A 22,343-nucleotide genomic window follows, 5' to 3' on the forward strand; every position below is an offset into this window, starting at 1 on the left:
GCCCGTAGGCCCCTGTCTGGCGCAGCGCGTAGACTGCTGACCCACAGCGCGACACTTGACATTCACGATGCATGGAGGGCACTACATCCGCAAACGCGGGAGTTTACCTACTACTCTTCAGTGAACGATAGTTCCTCCAGAATCAACATGTTTTTATTGTCCGGTCCTATGCTGGGCAGGGTAACGGAAACACGGATACTCGCACGCACACTGTCTGATCACTCACCGATTATGATGACACTGGAGCTGGGAATACCTGCCCCTACTATTAACACATGGCGATTCAAATTGTCCGCACTGCGGGACATTGTATTTAAGGTAGACATCCTTGCCGACATTCAGTCCTATTTTGAACACAACATGCGCCAGTCCACCACCCTGGGGGTCCGCTGGGATGCTTTCAAAGCCTTCATCAGGGGGGCGTCCATTTCTAGTGAGTGGGGAGTTCTCAAAACTATAAGAGCCACCCTGTCCCGCTCCGAAACTAAACTACGGGACCTGGAACGAGCCCACCCGGCCTCGATCGACCCGAATGTCCACTCCCAGATCAGTGAGGAGCTCAAAATCTTTAACAAACAAGCCACTAGGGAAGTCCAGTACTTCAGCCGCCCACAGGCTGCGAGGAAATACGGGGAGGGTGACAGAACTGGCAAAACGCTGGCCGCATTGGCAAGGGGGGAGTGGGGCCAATCCCAAATAACCTGTGTCAAGGACAATCGGGGGGCAACACAGTGGACCGGCCAGCAAATCCTTGAAGTTTTCACAGGCTTCTACTCGGAATTATACTCCCAGCCCCCCGAACATAGTGACTCCCATATGTGGGAGCTCTTGGAGCAGATACCCACTACCTGTGTCTCCCCCGCCACGAGGGACCAATTAGATTCCCCTATTACACTGGAGGAACTAGTGGAGGCTATATCTAGTCTCCCGAAAGGAAAGGAAAGGCGCCAGGCCCCGACAGGCTAACGGCGGAATTTTATCAAGAGCATGTGGCTATATTGGCCCCCGAACTGCTCGGGGTATGGAATGAGTCACTCCGGCTAGGATCCCTTCCCCCGACATTACGTGAGGCCGTCATTACGGTCTTGCTCAAGCCTGGAAAGCCTAGCGATGAATGTGGTTCTTACCGGCCCCTTTCATTAATTAAACTGGATACTAAAATCTTTGCTAAAGTGATTGCGAACCGCTTCGTACCTGTCATGTTGTATATGGTGCATGAAGACCAGTCAGGCTTTGTGCCTGGGAGATCCACGTCCCACAATATCAGGAGGCTTCTTAACGTCGTGGCACAAATTGATCAGGGTGTGAGTGCAGTTGCGGTCACACTGGATGCTCAGTAGGCCTTCGACATGGTGTCCTGGAGGTACATGTGGCTCGTCCTTGAGACCATGGGCATAGGACCTAGGATGATTGCATAAATTAAGTTGCTATACACCTCCCCGGTTGCCAGGGTCTGTGTCAACTCCCAAACTTCCGCACTGTTCCCTCTCTTCAGAGGCACCCGTCAGGGATGCCCGTTCTCTCTGATCCTATTTGCCCTTGCTATCGAGCCCATGGCGGACTATGTCAGGGAGTGCCACTCACGCAAAGGGATACGGCTACAGGATACCCCCGAAATTATCTCACTGTATGCGGACGATGTGCTGCTGTTCATCAGAGACCCCAATGTCTACCTTGACCTAATCCTGCGCAACATCACCCGCATCGGTACATACTCTGGTTTCACAATCAATTATACCAAATCCAAACTCTTCCCTCTTACAAGCTCCACAGCACAACCTGCCACTTGGTACCTGCTCCCTTGGTCCCCTGACGGGATTAAATACCTGGGCATCTGGGTTTCCCTGACCAAAGACTCCCTTCTAGCTTATAACTACTTGGCCGTGGCAGAACAAGCGGCAGCTAAGATAGCGCGCTGGCGCTCTCTCCCGCTGTCTCTAGCAGGGAGACTATCACTGGTGAAAATGATACTGCTCCCGCAGCTGCTTTATATTTTCACTAATGTACCTATCTGGCCCGGTAAGAAATACTTTGCAGACTTACACAAGCTGTGCTCTTAGTTCCTGTGGCATTCAGGGGCCGTGCGTAAAAAATGGCTTGCTATGACACTTCCCTACGAAGAGGGTGGTTTCAATGCCCCTGATTTGCTGCAGTACTGGATCACAGCGCAGGAACTTTTACAATTCTATAGATTCCGTGCTGCCTTCCGTGGTGCCTGTCCTGGTTTTCCCAACAAACCCCCCGATTTCCCTGGAATCTCCTACATCGCCAACTCTGGGGGGGCCCACGGGGTGGTATCTTCACTATACAAACTCCTCCTAATTGCTACCCCATCACAGCCTTCTAGGGCCCGGGACGACTGGGCATCCGAACTGGAGTTAGAACTCACCGACCAATTGTGGAGGAAAATGTGCTCCCACACTAATAGAGTCTCCTTGAACTTTCGCTACCACACCATTCAGTGCAAACTGTTAAACAGGCTATGCTACACCCCACGTAGGATCTCTAGGTTTGCTCGCTCGGACCCACGGCTCTATCCTCGCTGCGGTGCAGAGGGTGCGGACCATTTGCATATGTTCTGGAACTGCCCAAGGCTAGCTGCATTTTGGGATGAGATCCTGAAGGCTATGTCAGAAATCTGTGACACTGTTATCGAACCTGACACACTGGGGGTACTGTTTGGGGCGTGGGGGGCTGAGGGAGCTAGAAGTGCTGCTAAATTCTTAAATGTGTGCTGTATAATTGCTAAGAAGTGTGTGTTGCAGAGCTGGAAGTGCTCCCCCCCGCCCCACATTCCAGAAATGGTTGAATTTATTAACGTGGTCTCGGAACTGCACCCCGGCCCATTCCCGGCCCGAAACATCTGGACTGCCTTCAATAGCTATCTTAACAGCCTAGACACACCCTCTTCGGTAGACAACTCACCGCAATCATCTCTGTTAAATGCCACAGCTCTAGACGCTCTGTGATGCGCACTCTTGATTGTCTGTATGTCACCGTTCATATGTACCACTGTACTCAGTTGAATATGTATTTTGTCACTCTTGGCTGCTCTGATGTTTGTGTAAGCTATTTACCTCTGCCATCAAAAATAAAAGTTAAAAAAAAATAAAAACAACCATAAATATCTTTCTATACTGAAAATCCGGCTAGAACTTTTCAGGTTTTTTGTGTAATTGATATCATTCCAAGTGTTTGCTTAAGTGTAAAGCTTCCAGGCATCTTATCCTCGAAAGTCTAACCGCTATGTAAGGCTTACAAAAAATGCTTAGCCATAGTTTGTCTGGGCACCTCATTCTAAAATCTTTACAATATTTTTTCAAATAACAGTTGCGTTTATCCACAAATCTAATTCTCGCATCAGATGCAAAGATGCGTAACATTTTGTCAATTCTAGTATCCATTATGCTTTATATGCCCATAGATATGTTTGTATGGCACCCGTTAGCATGTGGAGTCCAAAAGGCTCCTCTAGGATACAAAAAGGTTCTAAATAGTTCACAGCAATTTAAATCCTGCTTCCCTCATTCTGTAGCAACATGTTATTTGTCTGTTCCTCCTAACCTCTTATTTACTTCCTTTAACTGTTAGTTCTATGTTTGTGCTTTAAAATTTCACAAAATGAATAAATGGCAGCTTTTAAGTAAACAGCTGCTTGTCTTTACGTTGTCAGAGCCTGAAGTCGTGTTTATAAACCAGGATAAGGTGCAGAAGGAGGTGAAGGCCGTACTGACCCAGACCGCCACCCTGTGCTGTGAGGTTTCGCAAGCCAAGACCGAGGTTAAATGGTACAAAGATGGGAAACTGATCACTGCTACCAAGAAACTGAAGGTAGAGTCTGAGGCCAAATCCCGCAGGCTTGTGGTGGAGCAGGTCGAGAAGAAAGATGCCGGGGAGTACACCTGTGAGGCCTCTGGGCAGAAACTCATCTTCAAAGTTCAAGTGTCTGGTCAGTGATATATCTGCTTGATATTTGGTCATTGTATTTTTTGTTTCGGCATGATGTCAAAAGTTTTCTATAAGGCAAAATCAAGAAAATCTATTTTCACAGTTGTATAACACGTTCATTATTTACTGGCAGTCAAACTCAAATAAGTATATTTCCGAACCACATTACAGTCAACTTGTGCTATGTTACGTACTGTTATTTAATGTTATGTTAGATTGTTAGGTTGTGGTATAGTATGGTATGGCAAGTTATTTCATGTTGTATTGTGTCATGTTAGATTATAGTACATTAAGTTATCTTTCGTGAGATTATGGTAATTTGTGTTATACTGTTAGGTTATGATAGGATGTGCCATGTTGCGTTATGCTGTGCTATTTGATATTACTTTCTGTTACACAATCAACATCATTAAATGATATATTCTTTGTGATAAGTCACTTATTTCTGGAGGTGCTACGCCTCCTCATCAGGCCATGGGTAAGGTTGGATGATCTGTGTTCTCGGCAAGGGACTGACTAAACTGCTCAGGTGCCTGTATACATAGTACAAATTACATGCATAGTTTGAATACTAGTCCTTCTCCCGTTTTTTAAGGGAGGCAATTGGTCAAACCTTCTACTAAATCAGAAGATCTCCAGATGTTTTGGTCTATGACTCCAATTATTCCCTCACCATTGGCTATGTTGGATAGGGCTGATCAGATTTGAAGTCGAAAATATCTGGAGGGTCAAAGTTTGTAGACCCTGTACTGAATGAGGATTCCTTCAAGAGTTAGTTGTCAAGCAAAGGCAACGCTTTTCTGTTATTTTTCACATGTCACAAATGTACAGTAGGCATGGGAGTACAAACATGAAGTAAGAACATGCCCATTCCTTAAATTATTACCACAGGCAGGTACTTTTCCTCTTCTCACATTATTGAGATGAACGCATGACCCCACAAACCAGACCTAGTTTTCATCACTGAAACCTGGTTCTCTGACGACTTCGGCCCAATCGCTAACGAAGCCTTTCCCCCTGACTACTCCCTTATCCCACTGAACCGTCCGTCCAGAGGAGGGGGGGTAGCATTCGTCTTCAAATCTCTCTTCTGCACCTCAATCATCGACAACCCACCCTCCATTCCGTCCTGCAAATCTCTCCTCGTTAAACTATCCCTCTCCCCTTCGCTCTCTCATAGCTTCCTAATAATCTACAGGTCCCCTGGCTACGATAGACAATTCGCAAACAACCTTTGCGATTCTATCGCCACCCTCCAACTAAACCATCCCAACCTCACCCTTCTTGAAGACTTCAACATATGGCTCGACATCCCCACCAACCGTATGACACACTCCCCGGTTGACGGTTCATCAGCTGCGACCTCTACGCAACCAACGTTCGAATCCTTTAGTCCAATATCACCAGAACAATTTCTCAAACTTCTATCTGCCCGCAAACCATCTGGATCACCACTGGATCCTTGCCCAGCCACAACCCTTAAAGACATTTTTGCTTCCACCTGCGCAGGAGAACACGCAAGATCTATCATAAATACCTCCCTTTCTTCCGGTATCTTTCCCGACGCATTCAAATTGGTGCACGTCAAACCTCTAATTAAAAAACCTTCGCTCGACCGTATCAAGCCCAAAAACTACCGCCCCATCTCAAACACCAGGTTCCTTGCCAAACTCATTGACCGAACAGCCTACTCTCAACTAAATGCCTTTGTCGAAGCTAACAACCTCCTAGACCCCGCCCAATCAGGTTTCAGAACACGTCACGGAACTGAAACCACCCTAACCTCGATCTGGGATGACCTTAAAATTACAGCAGACTCCGCGGGATGCGCCGCACTAATCCTTCTCGACCTATCGGCCACCTTTGACACGATCAATCACTCCATCCTCCTAGACCGCTTCCACTCCCTAGGAATTCGTGGAACCGCTGCTCTTAAATGGATAGCTTCATCCCTCAAAGACAGACACCAAATAACGACACTCTCCAGCTTTACCTACCAAGCCCGACCAGTCGACTCGGGAGTCCCACAAGGAGCATGTCTATCCACCCTCCTGTTCAATCTCTACCTGACCACCCTCCCACCAATAATTCGTTCACACAACATCCTGTGTTACAACTACGCCGACGACACTCAACTAATTCTAAAACTCCTGAACTCGAATCCGAACTCCCGACCTGACCTGGCATCCTGCCTCCTTAACATAGAACTCTGGATGACCCAAAGCCACCTCCTGTTAAACCCCTCCAAAACAGAAATCATGGTTTGCGGCAACTCCAATCTTCTTCCGCACCCACTACCCTGGCCACCCGCCATGAGCAACTCACCGACACCCTCCAACTCTGAAAAATCTTGGATGCACCCTGGACTCAGGCCTAACACTCTCACGCCAAGTCAACAATGTCTCAAAGTCATGCCACTACCACCTTAAAAACCGTAGGCGCATCTTTCCATATCTCTCATTTCCCAACAGACTCTCCGCGGTCCAATCAATCGTTATATCAAGACTGGACTACGCAAACCCCCTATACCTTGAAATCCATGCCTACCAACTGAATAAACTCCAAAGGCACAAAACGCGGCTGCCAAAATGCTACTTGCGCTCGGTCCAAGAGACCACGTCTCCCCAGCCCTTAAGACACTGCACTGGCTTCCTGTAGCCTGTAGGGTGGCTTTCAAAACCTTATGCCTCTCCCATCGAGCACTGCATAAAACCGGACCTCAATATCTTCAAGACAAGCTAATACCTTATCATCCCACTCGCACCCTAAGATCAAGCTCAGCCGGCCTCCTAGTAATTCCTGAGACAAACTCAGTCAGATTAGGCGGATCATCATTCTCAGCCCTGGCCCCAACCCTGTGGAACTCGCTCCCACCCCACATATGCCAAACTGAGGATTTAGAGTCCTTCTGCAAACTACTGAAAACCTGACTCTTCCCCTAAAACCAACCGGTTTCCAAACTAATAGCATCAGAATAACACCGACCCAACAAACTACCTGATGCAAGAGATTGACAACTAATATACTTGAATGTAAACTAGAAAGACAAACAGAACTAAACGAGTAATGTAGATCAAAACAGTGAAATGGATAATATGAATAAATCATTGGGAAAGTAAGGAGATCTAAACTGATGAAAAGGACATAACGAATGAGGAGGGAACGTAGTGAATGACATGGATGAAATAGTTAGAATGGATGAAGCGTATAGAACAGATGGTGGATGCACTAAGTAGAAGAGTGCATGAGTGGAAGAACAGACGACTAGAAAGATCAAATGAGTATGGAGATCGGATGAGTGTATAGAATAGTTGAACATACTAAAGCCAATGAGTGTGTAGAGTGGTTGGGTGTGTAGATGAGAGTGGAAGAGAGTAGAGAGTGAATGAGTATCGAGAGGGGATGAGTGTGGAGAGCGAATGAGCGTAGGGAGCGGATAAGTGTGGAGAGCGGATGACTGTGGGGGCGGATGAATGTAGGGAGCGGATGAACGTGGAAAGCGGATGAGTGCGGAGAGCGGATGAATGTGTAAAGCGGACGACTGTGGGAGCCGTTGAGTGTGTGGAGCGACTGAGTATGCAGAGTGGCTAAGTGTAGAGAGTGGGTGAGTGTGTGGGGAGCGTTTGAGAGTGGAGAGCGGCAGAGTGTGGAGAGCGGCTGAGTGGGGGAACAGATGAGTGTGGGGAGCGGATGAGTGTGGGGAGAGGATGAGTGTGGAGAGTGGATGAGTGTGGAGAGTGGATGAGTGTGGGGAGTGGATGAGTGTGGAGAGTGGATGAGTGGAGCGACTGAGTATGGAGAGTGGCTGAGTGTAGAGAGTGGGTGAGTGTGGGAAGTGGCTGAGTGTGGGAAGCGGGTGAGTGTGGGAAGCGGGTGAGTGTGGGAAGCGGCTGAGTGTGGAGAGCAGCTGAGTGTGGAGAGCGGCTGAGTGTGGAGAGCGGCTGAGTGTGGAGAGCGGCTGAGAGGAGGAGAAAGGAAGAGGGTGGGGAGCGGATGAGTGTAGAGAATGGATGAATGTGGAGAGCGAATGAGCGTAGGGAGCAGATAGGTGTAGAGAGCGGATGACTGTGAGGAGCGGATGAGTGTGGGGAGCGCATGAGTGTGGAGAGCGGATGAGTGTAGAGAGCGGATGAGTGTGTGGAGCGGATGAGTGTGGGGAACTGATGAGTACGTAGAGCTGAGGAGTACATAGGGCGGACGAGTACATAGAGCGGACGAGTGTGTGGAGCGGATTGAGTGTGTGGAGCGGATTGAGTGTGTGGTGCGGATGAGTGTATGGTGCAGATGAGTGTGTGTAGCGGATAAATACGTAGAGCGGATGAGTGTGTGGAACGGACGAGTATGTAGAGCTGCCGAGTACGTAAAGCGGACGAGTACGTAGAGTGGACGAGTGTGTGGAGCGGATGAATAGGTGGACCGGATGAATGTATGGAAAGGATGCGTCTGTGGAGCAGATGAGTGTGGGGAGCGGATGAGTGTGTGGTGCCGATGAGTGTGTGGAGCGGGTGGGTATATGGAGCGGATACATTCATAGAACGGATGAGTGTGTGGAACGGATGAATGTGTGGAACGGATGCATGTGAGGAGCGGATGAGTTTGCCGAGCGGATGAGTGTGTGGTGCGGATGAGTGTGTGGAGTAGATGAGTATGTGGAGCGGATAAATACGTAGAGCGGATGAGTGTGTGGAACGGAAGAGTACGTAGTACTCATCCGGACAAGTAGTATGTCAAGCGGACGAGTAGTATGTTGAGCCGATGAGTGTGTAGACCGGATGAGTGTGAGCACATGCGTATGGAATACATGAATGCATGCGTGGGGCACACTGGAGATTGAGGGTAGACTAGAGCACGCAAGGTCGGCTAGAGTGCATGAGTGTGTCGAGCAGACAGGAGTGTGTAGGGCAATCTTGACCGCCTATAATGAAAAAAATATGCATTGAACGGACCTGATCGCATAGAATTGCGTGACGTACATAATATGCTTTGGAATGCAGAGAACATTTGAAAGAACATATATCATACCACACCCCACGCTTACTCTCTTCTTTACACCACCACTCAACTAGAACACAGAGATACTATGACACCATTCGGTATAACTGTTCTCATATCAACATATCCCGCTCACTCCCCATCACTGCTGGTTTCACACCCCCCAGCCAGGCGTTCTCCTCAGGCTTAACACAGCCACACTCGACCTGGATAAATCCTGCCAGTGCGAACACATACTCCTGATCTCTCAACCACCACACCTACCGCTAAGAAGCAGCTACCACACGAATTCCGCACCAGCTGCACACATACCTGGTGCGCACACGCACCTTTGGACTCTCGCTACTCTCTCTACTGACCCGAACTTCGGTTCCCAAGCGCGTTCAACCTACCGGCGCCTTCAGACCATACCAATGGTATATAAGGTGCTATATAAATGCAAGATAAAAATAACAATAACATGACCAGTACATTATTTTACAAGTCTTGGGCTTTGGTTTGGACGCGTGGATGAAGTGGGCAACAGGAATTGTGAGCTAGAGGTCCTACTTCTGAATCAGCCCCTGGCAACCAAGGAGGATACAATGAGGGTGTTTATGGTTTATATAGCAGTAACACTCTAAAAGCAGCAGAAAATCGAAGCATTCGGAGCACTTAATAGCACTCCTTCCCGTTACTGATGCTGCCTCTATGGTTAACTGAGCTGGCACTCAGGAAGGCTTAAAACCAAACATTATTTATCTCTTCTATCTCCTCTGTGTCACATGTTGCTTTCTCAACTTTGCCCTCTGTGATGAATCTTGTGACATCATCACTGCTTCTCTGAGGTAACTCTCTCTCCATATGACCAGGGAAAGGCAGCTGCTACCTGATCCTGACTCTGGAGGTAGCTGTCTGAGGGAGGACCATATGGGGGAGACAACCCTCATGCGAGGTCGTGGACTCACTAGCTGGAACATGGTATCCTCCTTTCCATTCAGGGTATGCCATCAACCCCTTAATTTCCCAATCCCTTATGGCATACTGTAATATAAAATCAGAAAATCCCATCCGGACTGACAACAAGGCTCTTTCATACCCTTGTAGTAAATTGACTGAGACGAAGAAGAGCACTACAGCAATGCAGAACGCTGAAGCCGGGAATCCAAAGACCCGCTCTAGATGTTTAAAGGATCCATTAGGTGCTGGGATGTTTTAAAATATCAAGCGTCAAGAAACACAGAGAACCACAACTCCCAACGCGGGTCGGGAAACCGAGAAGAGCAAGGAAACTCCTCGAGGTGTCGTCACGAGTGGCTCGGAAGCTGGAGGTTTGCTACATAGAGGTCAAGAGCAGAGGAAACTGTGGAATGAAGCCTGAGGCATCGCGGGTACCAGAGATTCGACGAGACGCCTGCAAGAGGAGGAAGTAAGCCACCGGGAGAATTGCAGACAGCAGAGAAGGCAGAAGCAGCCAGGAGAAACCGATGAGCCCAGAAAGGGGAGTTGGGATGCCGTACACTGCACAACATTGGAGGAAAATTACATGAACTGGGTGAACCCGAGCAAGGGAAGCTAGGACACCAAGATAATTGTTAAATATGCCATTGAGGGAAAGTTACATGAACTGGGTGAACCCGATCAGGGGAGCTGGGACGCCAAGTCAATTGTTGAATGAAGCAAGTGAAAGCGGGTCAAGGACACAATGGTCGAGTGAAAAAAATATAAAAGCGTGTAATAGATACACATTAAGAAAGTCCTGGCAGGAGAGTACAGCAGGCAAACTGATTGCACGTCTGGGACCCACACCCAAATACAAGTGAGCAAGTTGAGAAAGTCCTGGCAGGAGAGTTCACCAGACAAACTGATTAAGTGTTTGGAAGCGAAGGAGGAGAATGTACCAGACTGACAGAGGAGGGTCTGGGACTCACTCTCATGCTTGCCAAGAATCTGAATATAAACTGAGTAGATCAAGAGGAGGGAGTGACCCTCTTCAGTGTGTGAAATCCAGGGGAAGGGAGTCATTCCCTCTGGAGTTGGAACTTGAAAAGTGTGACTAGCGGGAGGGAGGCATTCCCCTAGTGATTGGAAAGTGTGTACCGTGAACATTGCAACCAGGTGAAGGGAGTAAATCCCTCTGGTATTGTTGGAAAACTCTGAGGAGCCAAGAGAAGAAAAATAACTTCTTGACATTGTGAATTGTGAAAGTGAGAAAGAGATCAAGGGAAGAACCATACCCTTTGAAACTGTGAACTGTAAAGAGCCTGAGAAACTCAGGAGAAGGGAATCATCTCCAGAGACTTGTGTAATTTTGGTTGTGTATTTCTTTTTGTACCTTTTGGAACTTTATTTTGGAACTTTGGAAAAAAACTGCAGACACCCACTTAAAATACTTTTTCCCTTTTCACTTTTTCTTGAATTTAGCATATAAGGGTCAGGTTAGGGTTTGGACACAGGACAGAGAACTTTACTTCAGACATTCTGACAGAGACCGCTGTTAGTTTCGCTGAGGCAGGGAAACCCCTCTTAGAGTTAGGGTGAGATAGGACTTTCTCCAACCCTCTTTTTACTTTAATAAATGTCTTTGCCAACCACCCCAATGCCCTTGTGTCTGAGTCTTACTCCTGGTTTCTTATAGCTCCCACAGGCCGATTGACAATATGTCCATAAGAACCTGAGAAAAAGAATTGCTTACAGGGCTGTTGAGTGGTTGGTAGCTGAGATTCACAACAAAAGCTAGAAGGAACGAGAGCGTGAGAGAGGAGATGTTAAACTACAAGCATGAGAAACAAGCATTGGCAAATCTAATACTGTTGGTGTTTGCATTTGCTTATTGCATTTTACATTTGTGAGTGATGGTGTGGAGGTATGGTGGTTGTGGCTGTAGCGATGTTGGGGTTAGAAGGTATAGGGATGTTGCAGTGGTCAGGTGGCAGTGGTGGCGGTGGTATTGTGTGAGTGGGGTCTGGAGATGTACGGGTGTTGGGTGTTTTGGTGTAGGGGTCTGAGGTTGTGGAGTGGTGATTTTGATTGGTGGAGTGGCTACAGGGTGGGAGTGTGGTGGTTGGGGATGTAGAGGTGTAGGGGTGTGGTGATGGTGCTGGTGAGGAATGGTGTTGTTGTTGTGGAGTGGAGGTTGTGGGTGTGTGGAGGTGGAGATGTTGGGGATCATGTTAATGGGAATTGGTGGTGTAGAGTGGCATCTTTTTTCATACCTCAAAACACCACAAGTGCTACTCTGCCCCCCCAAAAAATATAAATACTTGCTTTAATAAAAAATAAATGAACCCAATAAACTCCTCTTCTCCTCTAGGTACCAGAGGTAGAAAGCATGGCGTTTGCATCACAGAAATGTGTATTCAGTGCCACTTGATCAGTCAGCAGAGTGATAAGTGATGTAATCTCTTGTTTTGTGGGTCAGGGCCCTGCTGGAGCCAGAAGGCAAACGATAGGCAGGATCAAAAAGAACATTTTAAAGCATGAGTATTCACATTACAGTCTCACGCATTCCCTACCTTCGGGCTAGTTTTACTTACTTAGGCCTTGCCCAACAAGTGACACCTATGACTGCAGAAAAAGGCAAATTGCCCCGCTATTGAACTGTTTTGTTTCTGGTAATGTGTTCTTTTCATGGGTCACGCAAACAGTTCTTTAGATGATAAAAATAGGAATAAAATAAAGAATTGCTATACATTTTTTAAAACATTTTTTGAATTCACAAAGTGTCTTCTTTGTGTCTACAACTTTATGTATTAAAAAGTCAACTATTTGGCTCCATATTCGGCTTCAGCTGAACACTTTGGCCAACTATTCCGTAGTCTGCCAAATACTAAATCTACTATTTGATACACTCCTACTTAATGCCTCATTTTGATGGGGTGGGGGATTTGGTGTAGCAGACTCGAACCACATCCATTTATATTACCTGGGTCCATCTGGAGATTTTTCACTTGTGGGACAAAATGGCATGGGAATTCAGGTGGTCCCCAGGTTTCCATCCACCCCTGCCAGATGATGCATGCACAGTTGTGATCAGTAATGGGGGCGGAGCAATGTACAAACATGGTAGCCATTATTACATACACGATCCTTAGGGGCTCTGCCTTCTCCGCTGTGGTGGAAAAGAGAAGAATCTTAGAGGTCACAGCCTGCATAAAAACATGATGTTGGTAGAAACTGTGGTGGATTCCCTGCATGGAGCAGGGAAACATACAGATGTTATTTCTACCTGCGTTAAGCGGGGAAACATTCTGAGCTTATTTATACCTACATGCCTCGTTCCATCAAAGGGACACAGATCAAAAAGTCACAGAGACAGAAGAGCATAAAGAGTATGTCTCTGCATGTTTTAGCATCTCTTGGCCTTTTAATAGCACCACCAAAATGAGGCTCTTAGAAAGAAAAGGCTGCCCTAGGGTTGTCATCAATGCCTCCTCTGGTAGTGTTGTCCCCTGCCTTATTTCTTTATTGTTAAGTCAGCTAATTGCCTCACTACAGTTCGTTTAAGGGATAAGTCAAAAATAAACCAGACAAAAAAGTGAAAATAGCTTGAATTAATGTTCTTATTGCAATGAATAAAGTATTCCCTTAATAAATGCAGCCTAATATTTTCCTAAGGAACAATGAAGATAACCCCTGCTAATTGCTCAGGCAGTCTTGATTCTAGTAAAGACACGGAGTCAAGCTTATCCTTTAATTTCTTTACTTGTGCAGTTTTAACAAAATACAACAGAAAATGTTTAAAACTTCACATTTTCTTTCTTTTACCCACAGTTCCCTGTTTCCACAGTCCCTTCTATAGTCCATCTCACTTCCTGTCTCAGGCTATCTGGCTCTTCCTGTCTCCATGCTCCACCTCTTCTTTGAACGCTCTGAACTAGTCCTGAAATCAATGCAACTGGCGTTCAAAAGTCACTGAAACTAGAAATCAACTCTGTTCTCTCTCAGGAGTCCGAAATGACCATCTGGTGTCTAACCGGTTCACTGATCCTGCTCAGTTCCGCTGCATCACCTGTCTCTTACACTTGCTCAGCTGTTCTTCTGGTCATCTACTGTCAATACCGAGAGCCTCATTAAGATTGTGGCAATGCATTCTCTATGCGCATTATTGGGTCATAAAGCCTTACAAATGTTAATCTCCAACATCCATTAAGACACAATATCTGTATATTCATACATTGTAACATATTGCTAGGAAGGATAGTAATGCTCGCCTCTGTATCTTTAATAGAATCAAGACTTCCTGCGCAATTGACAGGGTTAATCTTCATTCTATGTGAAGACCGGAGGCAAGCATTATGCTTGTTCAAAGCTCTGTACTACTACTTCTGTGGCTACTGCTTTAAAGTAGAAGGTATTGAATGCACTGTCGTTTGCCAGGTCTGCTGCCTTCATAATGTCCTCTAAGGCTACACATGTCGCGAATGCTTTGGACGCCATAGCTCATCTCACTGAGTGTACTCCAAACTGTGCTAGATCTATGCCTGCTTACTGCTTTATTTCTCGCACTAATCTGGCAATAATCAGCATTGCGGCTGCTCTGAACAGCTCCCTGTAGGTAATCAGCAGTTGCGATACTCTTGCCAGGCGCAACTCTGTTGTCCTGAGCTCGTACTCTCGAATAGATTCCGCTACACATAGTTTCGGTTGCAAATGCAAATAAGGGTACGAGATTGAGGAAGAATATGTTTTTGTCCTCCTCGCCAGGGTAAACATAACTCCTTCTGGTCTGTATATCTTCTTGTCTATGACTAGGGCTTTGACGTCCGCGTCTTGTCTACAGGACACTAGGCACAGAAGCATTTCTAGTTTCCCAGATAGTTGGGCAATGGTCAGGTACCTGTTTGACAGCCAGCTCGTGAGGAACCGAAGCACTATATTTGCGTCCCATATATATGAGTACTTGGATGGCTGGGGTCTCAGAACTTTGCTCCCTTCATGAGCCTGACCCCTGCCGGGTGGTCCCCGGTCGGCGCGCCGTCTACTGGCAAGTGGCCCGCTGATATAGCTGACCGGTGCACTCCCATGGCCCTAAAGGATTTGCCTTCCTCCCTGAGAGATGCTCGGAAGTCCAGTAGCACTACTATAGAGGCTGAAACGGGAGGAATACCTCACCTTTTACACCATGTTTCCCATTTGCCCTATGCCGCATCATAGCTCTGATGCGTGGATGTGGCCCAGGATTCTGAGATGAGCTGGGCAGCGTGTCCCAAAATGCCTGGCAGAGCCCATGGTCTCCCGATACCTTGTACAATCATCAGCGGGAGTGTGCCCTTCACTCTCAGAGGATGAGACGACCCAGCTGGGTCCGTGAGCAGGTGTTTGTCGGATGGGAGAATCTGCGGAAAGTTCCATCAGAATCAGAAACCAGACTTGCGATTTCCAAATGGGCGCTACTATCACTAAGGTCGCTCTCTCTCTGTGCTCTTTGGCTAGAACTCTGCTTAGCATTATGAATGGAGGGAAGGAATAATGCAGCTCCAGTTACAGTTCTGTAGGAATGCGTCTGTTCCTTGTGCGCATGGGTCTAGTCTGCAGCTGAAGAATCGCCTCACTTGTGTGTTCAGCCTGGAGGCAAAGAGGTCTGTGGGGATCCCAATTCGCTATTACATTCAGGGTCCTTGGGAGATACTCGGCTGTTACTGAAATCTCTGCCTGTAGGCAGTAATGCCCAAAGTCTTTCCACCAGCTTCGCCAGGAGCTTGGACTTCGTTCTCCAAGGTGATTTATATATCTGACTGCTGACATTTTGTCCATCTTCAGTAAAATGCAACATCTTACTTTTTTGGTAAATGTCTTTATCTTTGGTAAATGTCTTTATAGCGAAAGACCCAGCTAGCAGTTCTAGACAGTTTACATGCAGCTGTAATTCTTCTACGCTCCATTCCCCCCTTTCTCTAGTCCGCCGCAGGGAGCTCCCCAGCCTGCTCTGCTGGTGTCTGACTCTACGATCAAATCCGAGCTGTCTCAGAAAATGGCTCGCCCGTTCCGTGCGTCCATGTTCTGTAGCCACCATATCAATTCTGTGTTGGATTCTTGATCTAGTGGAATCGATTGTAGCTCAGACCCTGCTGTAGGTGTCTTACCTTCAGTCTCTGGAGGGCTCTGTTATGTAAGGGCCCGGGGAAGATGGCCTGTATGGATGCCGCCAGCAGGCCCACTATTCTTGCTAGTGTTTGCAGAGAGACGATCTGCTTGTCTAGGCAGTGGCTTATCTCCCTCTTGATCCCTCGCTGTTTCTTCACTGGGAGCTTTAATGTCGCCTTTCTTGTATCTACCACAAATCCTAGGAAGTTGATCCTTCTTGCTGGCAACATATCAGATTTTTCTCTGTTCACTAAGAATCATAGAGATGTTCATAGGTCCTTTACCCACTTTGTCTCGTACTGCAGCGTATCTTTGTCCCTCGCCACCAGGAGAATGTAATCGAGATACATTATTATCTGAATTCCTTTCTCTCTGATTGCTGCTGTAATGGGTCTCATGAGTTTGGTAAACGCCCATGGTGCAGACGCTAGCCCGAAAGGCATTGTCTTGAACTGGCAGTATTGCCCTTCCCAGTAGAATGCTAGGAAGGGCCTGTGTTCCTTGGCTACGGGAACCATCAGATATGCATCCTTGAGATCTCTTCTCGTCCTTAGGGTATCCCTCAACTGATGGATACCTTCCATCTTGAAATGCCGGTATACTACATAGCTGTTTTACTCTGAGATTTATGACCGGTCTCACTTTCACCTTTCTGTGTACTAGGAACATGTTGCCGATAAAAATCGGTTCTTGGCCGCAGGGCTCGATAGCTTTCTTGCTCGTTAGGTGTTTCAGCTCCTTTTGGAGGAGTCCTTTACATAAGGGAAAACCCCTTTTGTTGGGTAAATCGGGTTAGTACTCATATTTTTTACACTGGTATGCCCAACAAACTTCCATTTAGTTTTCTTGCAATTATTTTATATATCTATTACAATAAATGAATACTGCCTCTTGGAGTTAAATATCAAAACCAAATTTCGAAGGGATTGTGTCCTCCGACGTATTCCTTATCTTTGGATAATACGTTTCCAGCTTGCTGGCCTCGGAATTTTTTTCTGTAGAGGGCGCTGCGCGTCGACGTCCGCCGAGTCGATGTCCCTCGACGGCCACCGTATCGGCGCCGACGTCACCATGCCCATAAAAAGACACGCGCTGCGTCCGTTGCTCAGTTCTGTTTTTCCGCGCTTCGTGGGGCCTCGGAACGTCGCTGCTCAGTTCAGTCAGGTTTATCTAAATCTATTTCGACGAATATTCCTCATCGTTCTCGATGGCTTCTTCATCAGAACCGACGACGCTGCGATCCGGCTTCAAGAAATGTCGAGACTGTGGTAAAAAAATGTCTATAACGGATCCACACAGGGTCTGTTTATGGTGCTTGGGGTCCGAGCACCATTGTTCGGAGTGTGAGGACTGCATGTCCATGACGGCGAAAGCCCTGAAGGAGCGAAAGGGGAAGCTCGAGAGAGGTAAGTCATCCAAATCCTCCTCAAAGGTTTCGTCGGCTGAGTCAAGGCATTCGTCTCCTCGCCGTCGAAAACACTCCCATTCTAGATCTTGAAGCAGCTCCCACCATTCGTCGAGATCTAGACACTCAAAAAAGAGACGTCGAAGGTCCCATTCCTCGTCGTCTTCGGTGTCCCCAGAAAGAGTTTCTTGTCCCACCAAACACAGTTCTCAAGCTGAGTGGGAGGAATTCAGAAAGAAAATGTTAAGCGTCTTCGAGAACGCGGCCTCGACCCCCTCGAAGACAGCTGAGGGTGATACCCCGGGTGAAAAACCTAAAAAATCAAAACGCCACGAGTCGCAGCACCCGGCGAAACATTCCACCCGAGAGCGCCATGAACCATCAGGTAAGAAGGCACCGTCTTCGACGCCGTCGTCGAAGGTCCCTTCGAGGCACGGGTCGGCGCCATTGACGCCGTTGTCGAAGGGTTCCTCGACGCATCGGTCGATCGACTCGACGCCATCGTCGACGCCGATGAAAGAGAGGACCAAGGCTCCACAGCCAAAAGTGTTTTCAAGGGCCTCCGGCACGACGCCGAGACTGTCGTCGATGCCCTCGAGTAGGATCCCGATCCTCTCGAGTTCTTCGAGACCCCTTCCTGTTTTTTTGACGACATTTTCGGCATCTTCGAAGCCGGTTACATCGGCGTCGACGACTCTGACATTTTCTCGTCCAATAACGACGAGTTTGGCTCCTTCGGCCCTAGAGATGGGCTGTACTCCATTTCAGAGATCAGAATACCCTGGTCTTTCTTCAATTTATGAAGAAAGAGAAGACTCTGACCAAGAAACTTTTGGTTTACAGAGATCCACACTGCCTGCTGCAAAGGATTTCACCTCTGAAGAAAGGAGGCTGAAGGAACTACAGGACTCACTTCATGAGGCCAGTGGACTTGACACTTCCCCAGAAGTGGAATTTGTAAAGCCAGACCCAGGGGAACGTGCCGAAACACCATATAGAACCCTGATGGCAAGAATAATTGAGTTTATGGGTTGGTCTGCACCTTCACCTGTTTTCCAACAGGATGATCTAACGGATATATTGGACAAAGGCCCACAGGAGGACCCGGTGGTTCCCTTCCATGCAGCCCTACAAAGAAAAATTGCATCCAATTGGGAGACTCCCGAAGTCATCCCAACAGTCAATAAAAGACTGTCGACAAAGTATAGGGTAGCGGCTGCTGACCCTGAATACCTGTCAAAACACCCGACCCCAGAGAGCCTGGTGGTTCAAGCGGCAACTTCATCCAGCAGTAGGACTGCTTACCCTACTGTCCCACAGGACAGGGATGACAAGAGGTACGACTCTATGGCAAAGAAAATCCTTAAGAGCTGCTATCCGCCAGACTCCTTTTCGCCCCTCAGGAACCTCTGGGAGAGGAAAGTCCTTTCGCTATTATTCCGCATTCGGAAAAGGCAGAGGACAGCCGGCTCAAAGAGGCCAAAGAAGATCCACCTGAGGTGGACGGGTCAAAGGTACTAAGACCGCAGCAGCAGCAGGTGCCTCTTTACCCTCGGCATCTGCATCAGCCGCCCCCAAACCACTCTGAGGCCTTCGCACACAAGACACCTGTAGGGGGCAGGTTAACTCACCATCTGACAGAATGGCAGGCTATAACGTCAGATGCTTGGGCGTTGGAGGCAGTTGCCCAAGGTTACTGCCTACCCTTTCTACACATCCCTCAGAGTCATCCACCGGGGAACAGCTCCCTAAAAGTTCCAGATCCGCTCCTCTTGCAGGAAATTATGGACCTGCTAGAGAAAGGTGCCATAGAACCGGTACCAGTAGCGGACAGGAACAAGGGCTGGTACTCCCCCCTACTTTCTCATACCAAAGAAGGACGGAGGACTGAGACCCATCCTGGACTTACGAGAATTGAACAAGTTCCTCAGGAAGGACAAGTTCAAGATGGTAACTCTCTCTCAGATCCTTCAGGCCCTCCAGCTCCAGGACTGGCTGGTATCTCTGGACCTTCAGGATGCTTATTTCCATGTGCCAATCCATCTCAAGCACAGGAAATACCTGAGATTCGCAATTGGCAACTCTCATTATCAATTTCGAGTTCTGCCATTTGGGCTGACCTCCGCCCCGAGGGTCTTCACCAAGCTGATGTCGGTAGTGGCGGCGAGTCTAAGGAGGGAAGGGATCCACGTCTATCCCTACCTGGACGATTGGCTGATCAGGGCCGTATCTTCGGAACAGGCCCTGACCCAGCTAGATTATGTCTGCCTCTTCCTTCACAGACTGGGCTTCTCCCTCAATTTAAAGAAGTCACAGATGATACCATCTCAGAGACTCCAGTTCATTGGAGCGGTCCTGGACACTTCCCTGGGAAAAGCCTCGCCACCAGAGGTGAGGGCTCAAGATATTCTACAGATGGTCACCAAGTTTCAGAATGCGCAGCGTCCCCCAGCCTTCGACTTTTTGAGGTTGCTAGGCCTCATGCCATCCTGCATCTTCCTTGTGCCAGAGGCTCACCTGAGAATGAGATCTCTTCAGTGGGCACTGAGAAGTCAGTGGTCACAATTCTTAGGGAGAATGTCAGACCTCCTCCGGATTCCGGACAAGGTAGCCCACGACCTTCAATGGTGGGCCTATTCAGAGAACATCTTGAAAGGAGAACTGTTTTGGCAACCATGGCCGGAGATAACAGTAGTCACAGACGCCTCGTTCATAGGGTGGGGAGCCCATGCCAACGACTTGACCATCAGCGGTCGTTGGTCTCCATCGGAGTCCAGACTACATATCAACCTATTAGAGCTGAGAGCGATCAGACTAGCGCTGAAAGCTTTCCTGCCATCAGTACAGGGGAGAAATGTCCTGATAATGACGGACAACACGGTGGCCATGCACTACCTCAACAAAAGAGGAGGCGTAGGATCACTGCCACTGTGCAGAGAGGCAATGCAGCTCTGGTTTTGGGCAATTCGGGAAGGAATGTCTCTATCGGCAGTCCACCTAGCCGGAGAGAAGAATTTGACAGCAGACGCTCTGAGCAGGCAGAGCACAGTCTCCCACGAATGGGAGCTAGCTCAGGAAGTCCTTCAAGAGATCTTCGCCCTTTGGGGAACCCCTCAGGTGGATCTGTTCGCCACAAGCACCAACAGGAAGTGCAATCTGTTCTGTTCAAGGGAATTTCCCCCGAGAGGAGCTCTAGGAGACGCGTTCGTAGTGGACTGGGAGTTTCCACTCCTCTACGCGTTTCCACCAGTCCCTGTTATTCCTCAAATGATCAGGAGGTTGAGAAGATTCTGGAAAACCATGATCCTAATTGCCCTGGACTGGGCCAGGAGAACGTGGTTCCCGGACCTTCTAGATATGTCCATCTGTCCTCCAATCCGTCTTCCACTCAAAGAGAATCTTCTCTCGCAGAAGGGAGGTCAGGTTCTCCATCCAGACACCAGAACCCTCAACCTTCACGCTTGGCTTCTGAAAGGTTGAGGTACAAGGATTGGGATCTCCCTGATGACGTCATGGAGGTGTTGCTTTCGGCCAGAAGACCAGCAACAAAGTCTTTATACCGCTGCCGTTGGAACAAGTTTTGCAGCTGGTGTAGGGAAGAGAATATCGACCCTTTTTCATGTGGTACACCAACGGTTTTATCGTTTCTACTCTACTTGGCAAACTCAGGCCTTCAAGTTGGCACTGTAAAAGGCTATCTCGCAGCGCTTTCTATCTTCAAGCGCACTGCAGAGGAACCATCGTATTTCAAAATTCCTCTAGTGGTACCATTTCTCAAGGGTCTAACTAATGTTTACCCTCCAAAACCATTCCAGGTTCCATTATGGGACTTAAATTTAGTCTTAAACTTCTTAATGGGCACTCCATTCGAGCCACTTCACTCTTGCGCATTGAGATTTCTCACACTTAAAACTGTCCTACTTGTAGCACTAACATCTGCTAGGATGGTGAGTGAGCGACAAGCTCTCTCCTGTAAACCCCCACATACAATTTTCCACAAGGACAAGGTTGTCCTTCAGGTGAAGCCTAATTTTCTCCCAAAGGTGGTTTCTGAATTCCATATTACTCAGAAAATTACCTTGCCTTCATTCTACCCTCCTCCCCATCCGGGAAAGAGGAGGAAAGGCTACACAGGCTGGACCCTAGGCGAGCTCTTAGCTTTTACATCAGCAGAATGGCTAGGATCAGGCAAGCAGACCAGCTGTTTGTAGGATACTCAGGTCACAAGTTGGGACTACCCATAACAAAACAAACCATCTCCAGGTGGATTATCTTGGCCATCCTGGAATGTTATAGACTAGCAGGGAAAGAGCCACCCAAAACCTCAGGGCTCATTCAACCAGGGGTATCGCAGCTTCTTCGGCTCTCCAGAGAGGGGTACCGGTCCGGGACATATGTGCGGCTGCCACATGGTCGTCCGCACATACATTCACAAAATTTTACAATCTGGATTCCTCCACTGCTCAAGAGACCAGATTTGGCAAGGCCGTATTACACTCGGTCCATCCCTAAAGGGATACATAACACTATCACTCCCTCCTCCAATTACATACCACTGCTATGGGAGTCTATCAAAGATAAGGAATACGTCAGAGGACACAATCCCTTCGAAGAACAAGTTACTTCTTACTTGGTAACGTTATTTCGACGGGATGTTCCTCCGACGTATTCCTTATCGCCCCTCCCATCCATCCCCGCAGTGATAACTTCCCGTGTGGTTGCAGCTTTCGCTCCTTCAAGGTTACTAACCGATTCAGGCATGTCTTTTATTATACTACAAAACGGAACTGAGCAACAGACGCAGCGCGTGTCTATTTATGGGCATGGTGACGTCGGCGCCGATACGGTGGCCGTCAAGGGACATCGACTCGGCGGAAGTGGACGCGCAGCACCCTCTACAGAAAACATTTCCGAGGCCAGCAAGCTGGAAACG

The 22,343-nt window shown here is 47.9% G+C and overlaps 1 protein-coding gene across 12 annotated transcripts in view; it reads left to right on the top strand.

The window, feature by feature from the left end:
- The window catches only part of OBSCN (obscurin, cytoskeletal calmodulin and titin-interacting RhoGEF), a 3,169,051-nt gene that overhangs the window by 720,913 nt on the left and 2,425,795 nt on the right, over positions 1-22,343 (top strand). For all 12 annotated transcript variants that reach the window (XM_069647058.1, XM_069647065.1, XM_069647061.1 and 9 more), the window contains one exon: positions 3,674-3,949. In XM_069647058.1, the coding sequence (XP_069503159.1) occupies positions 3,674-3,949 (276 nt within the window). The remainder of the gene's footprint in view (positions 1-3,673; positions 3,950-22,343) is intronic.

This window comes from Ambystoma mexicanum, chromosome 2q, assembly GCF_040938575.1.
Source record: "Ambystoma mexicanum isolate Mex_15411 chromosome 2q, UKY_AmexF1_1, whole genome shotgun sequence".
Taxonomy (NCBI): Eukaryota; Metazoa; Chordata; class Amphibia; order Caudata; family Ambystomatidae; genus Ambystoma; species Ambystoma mexicanum.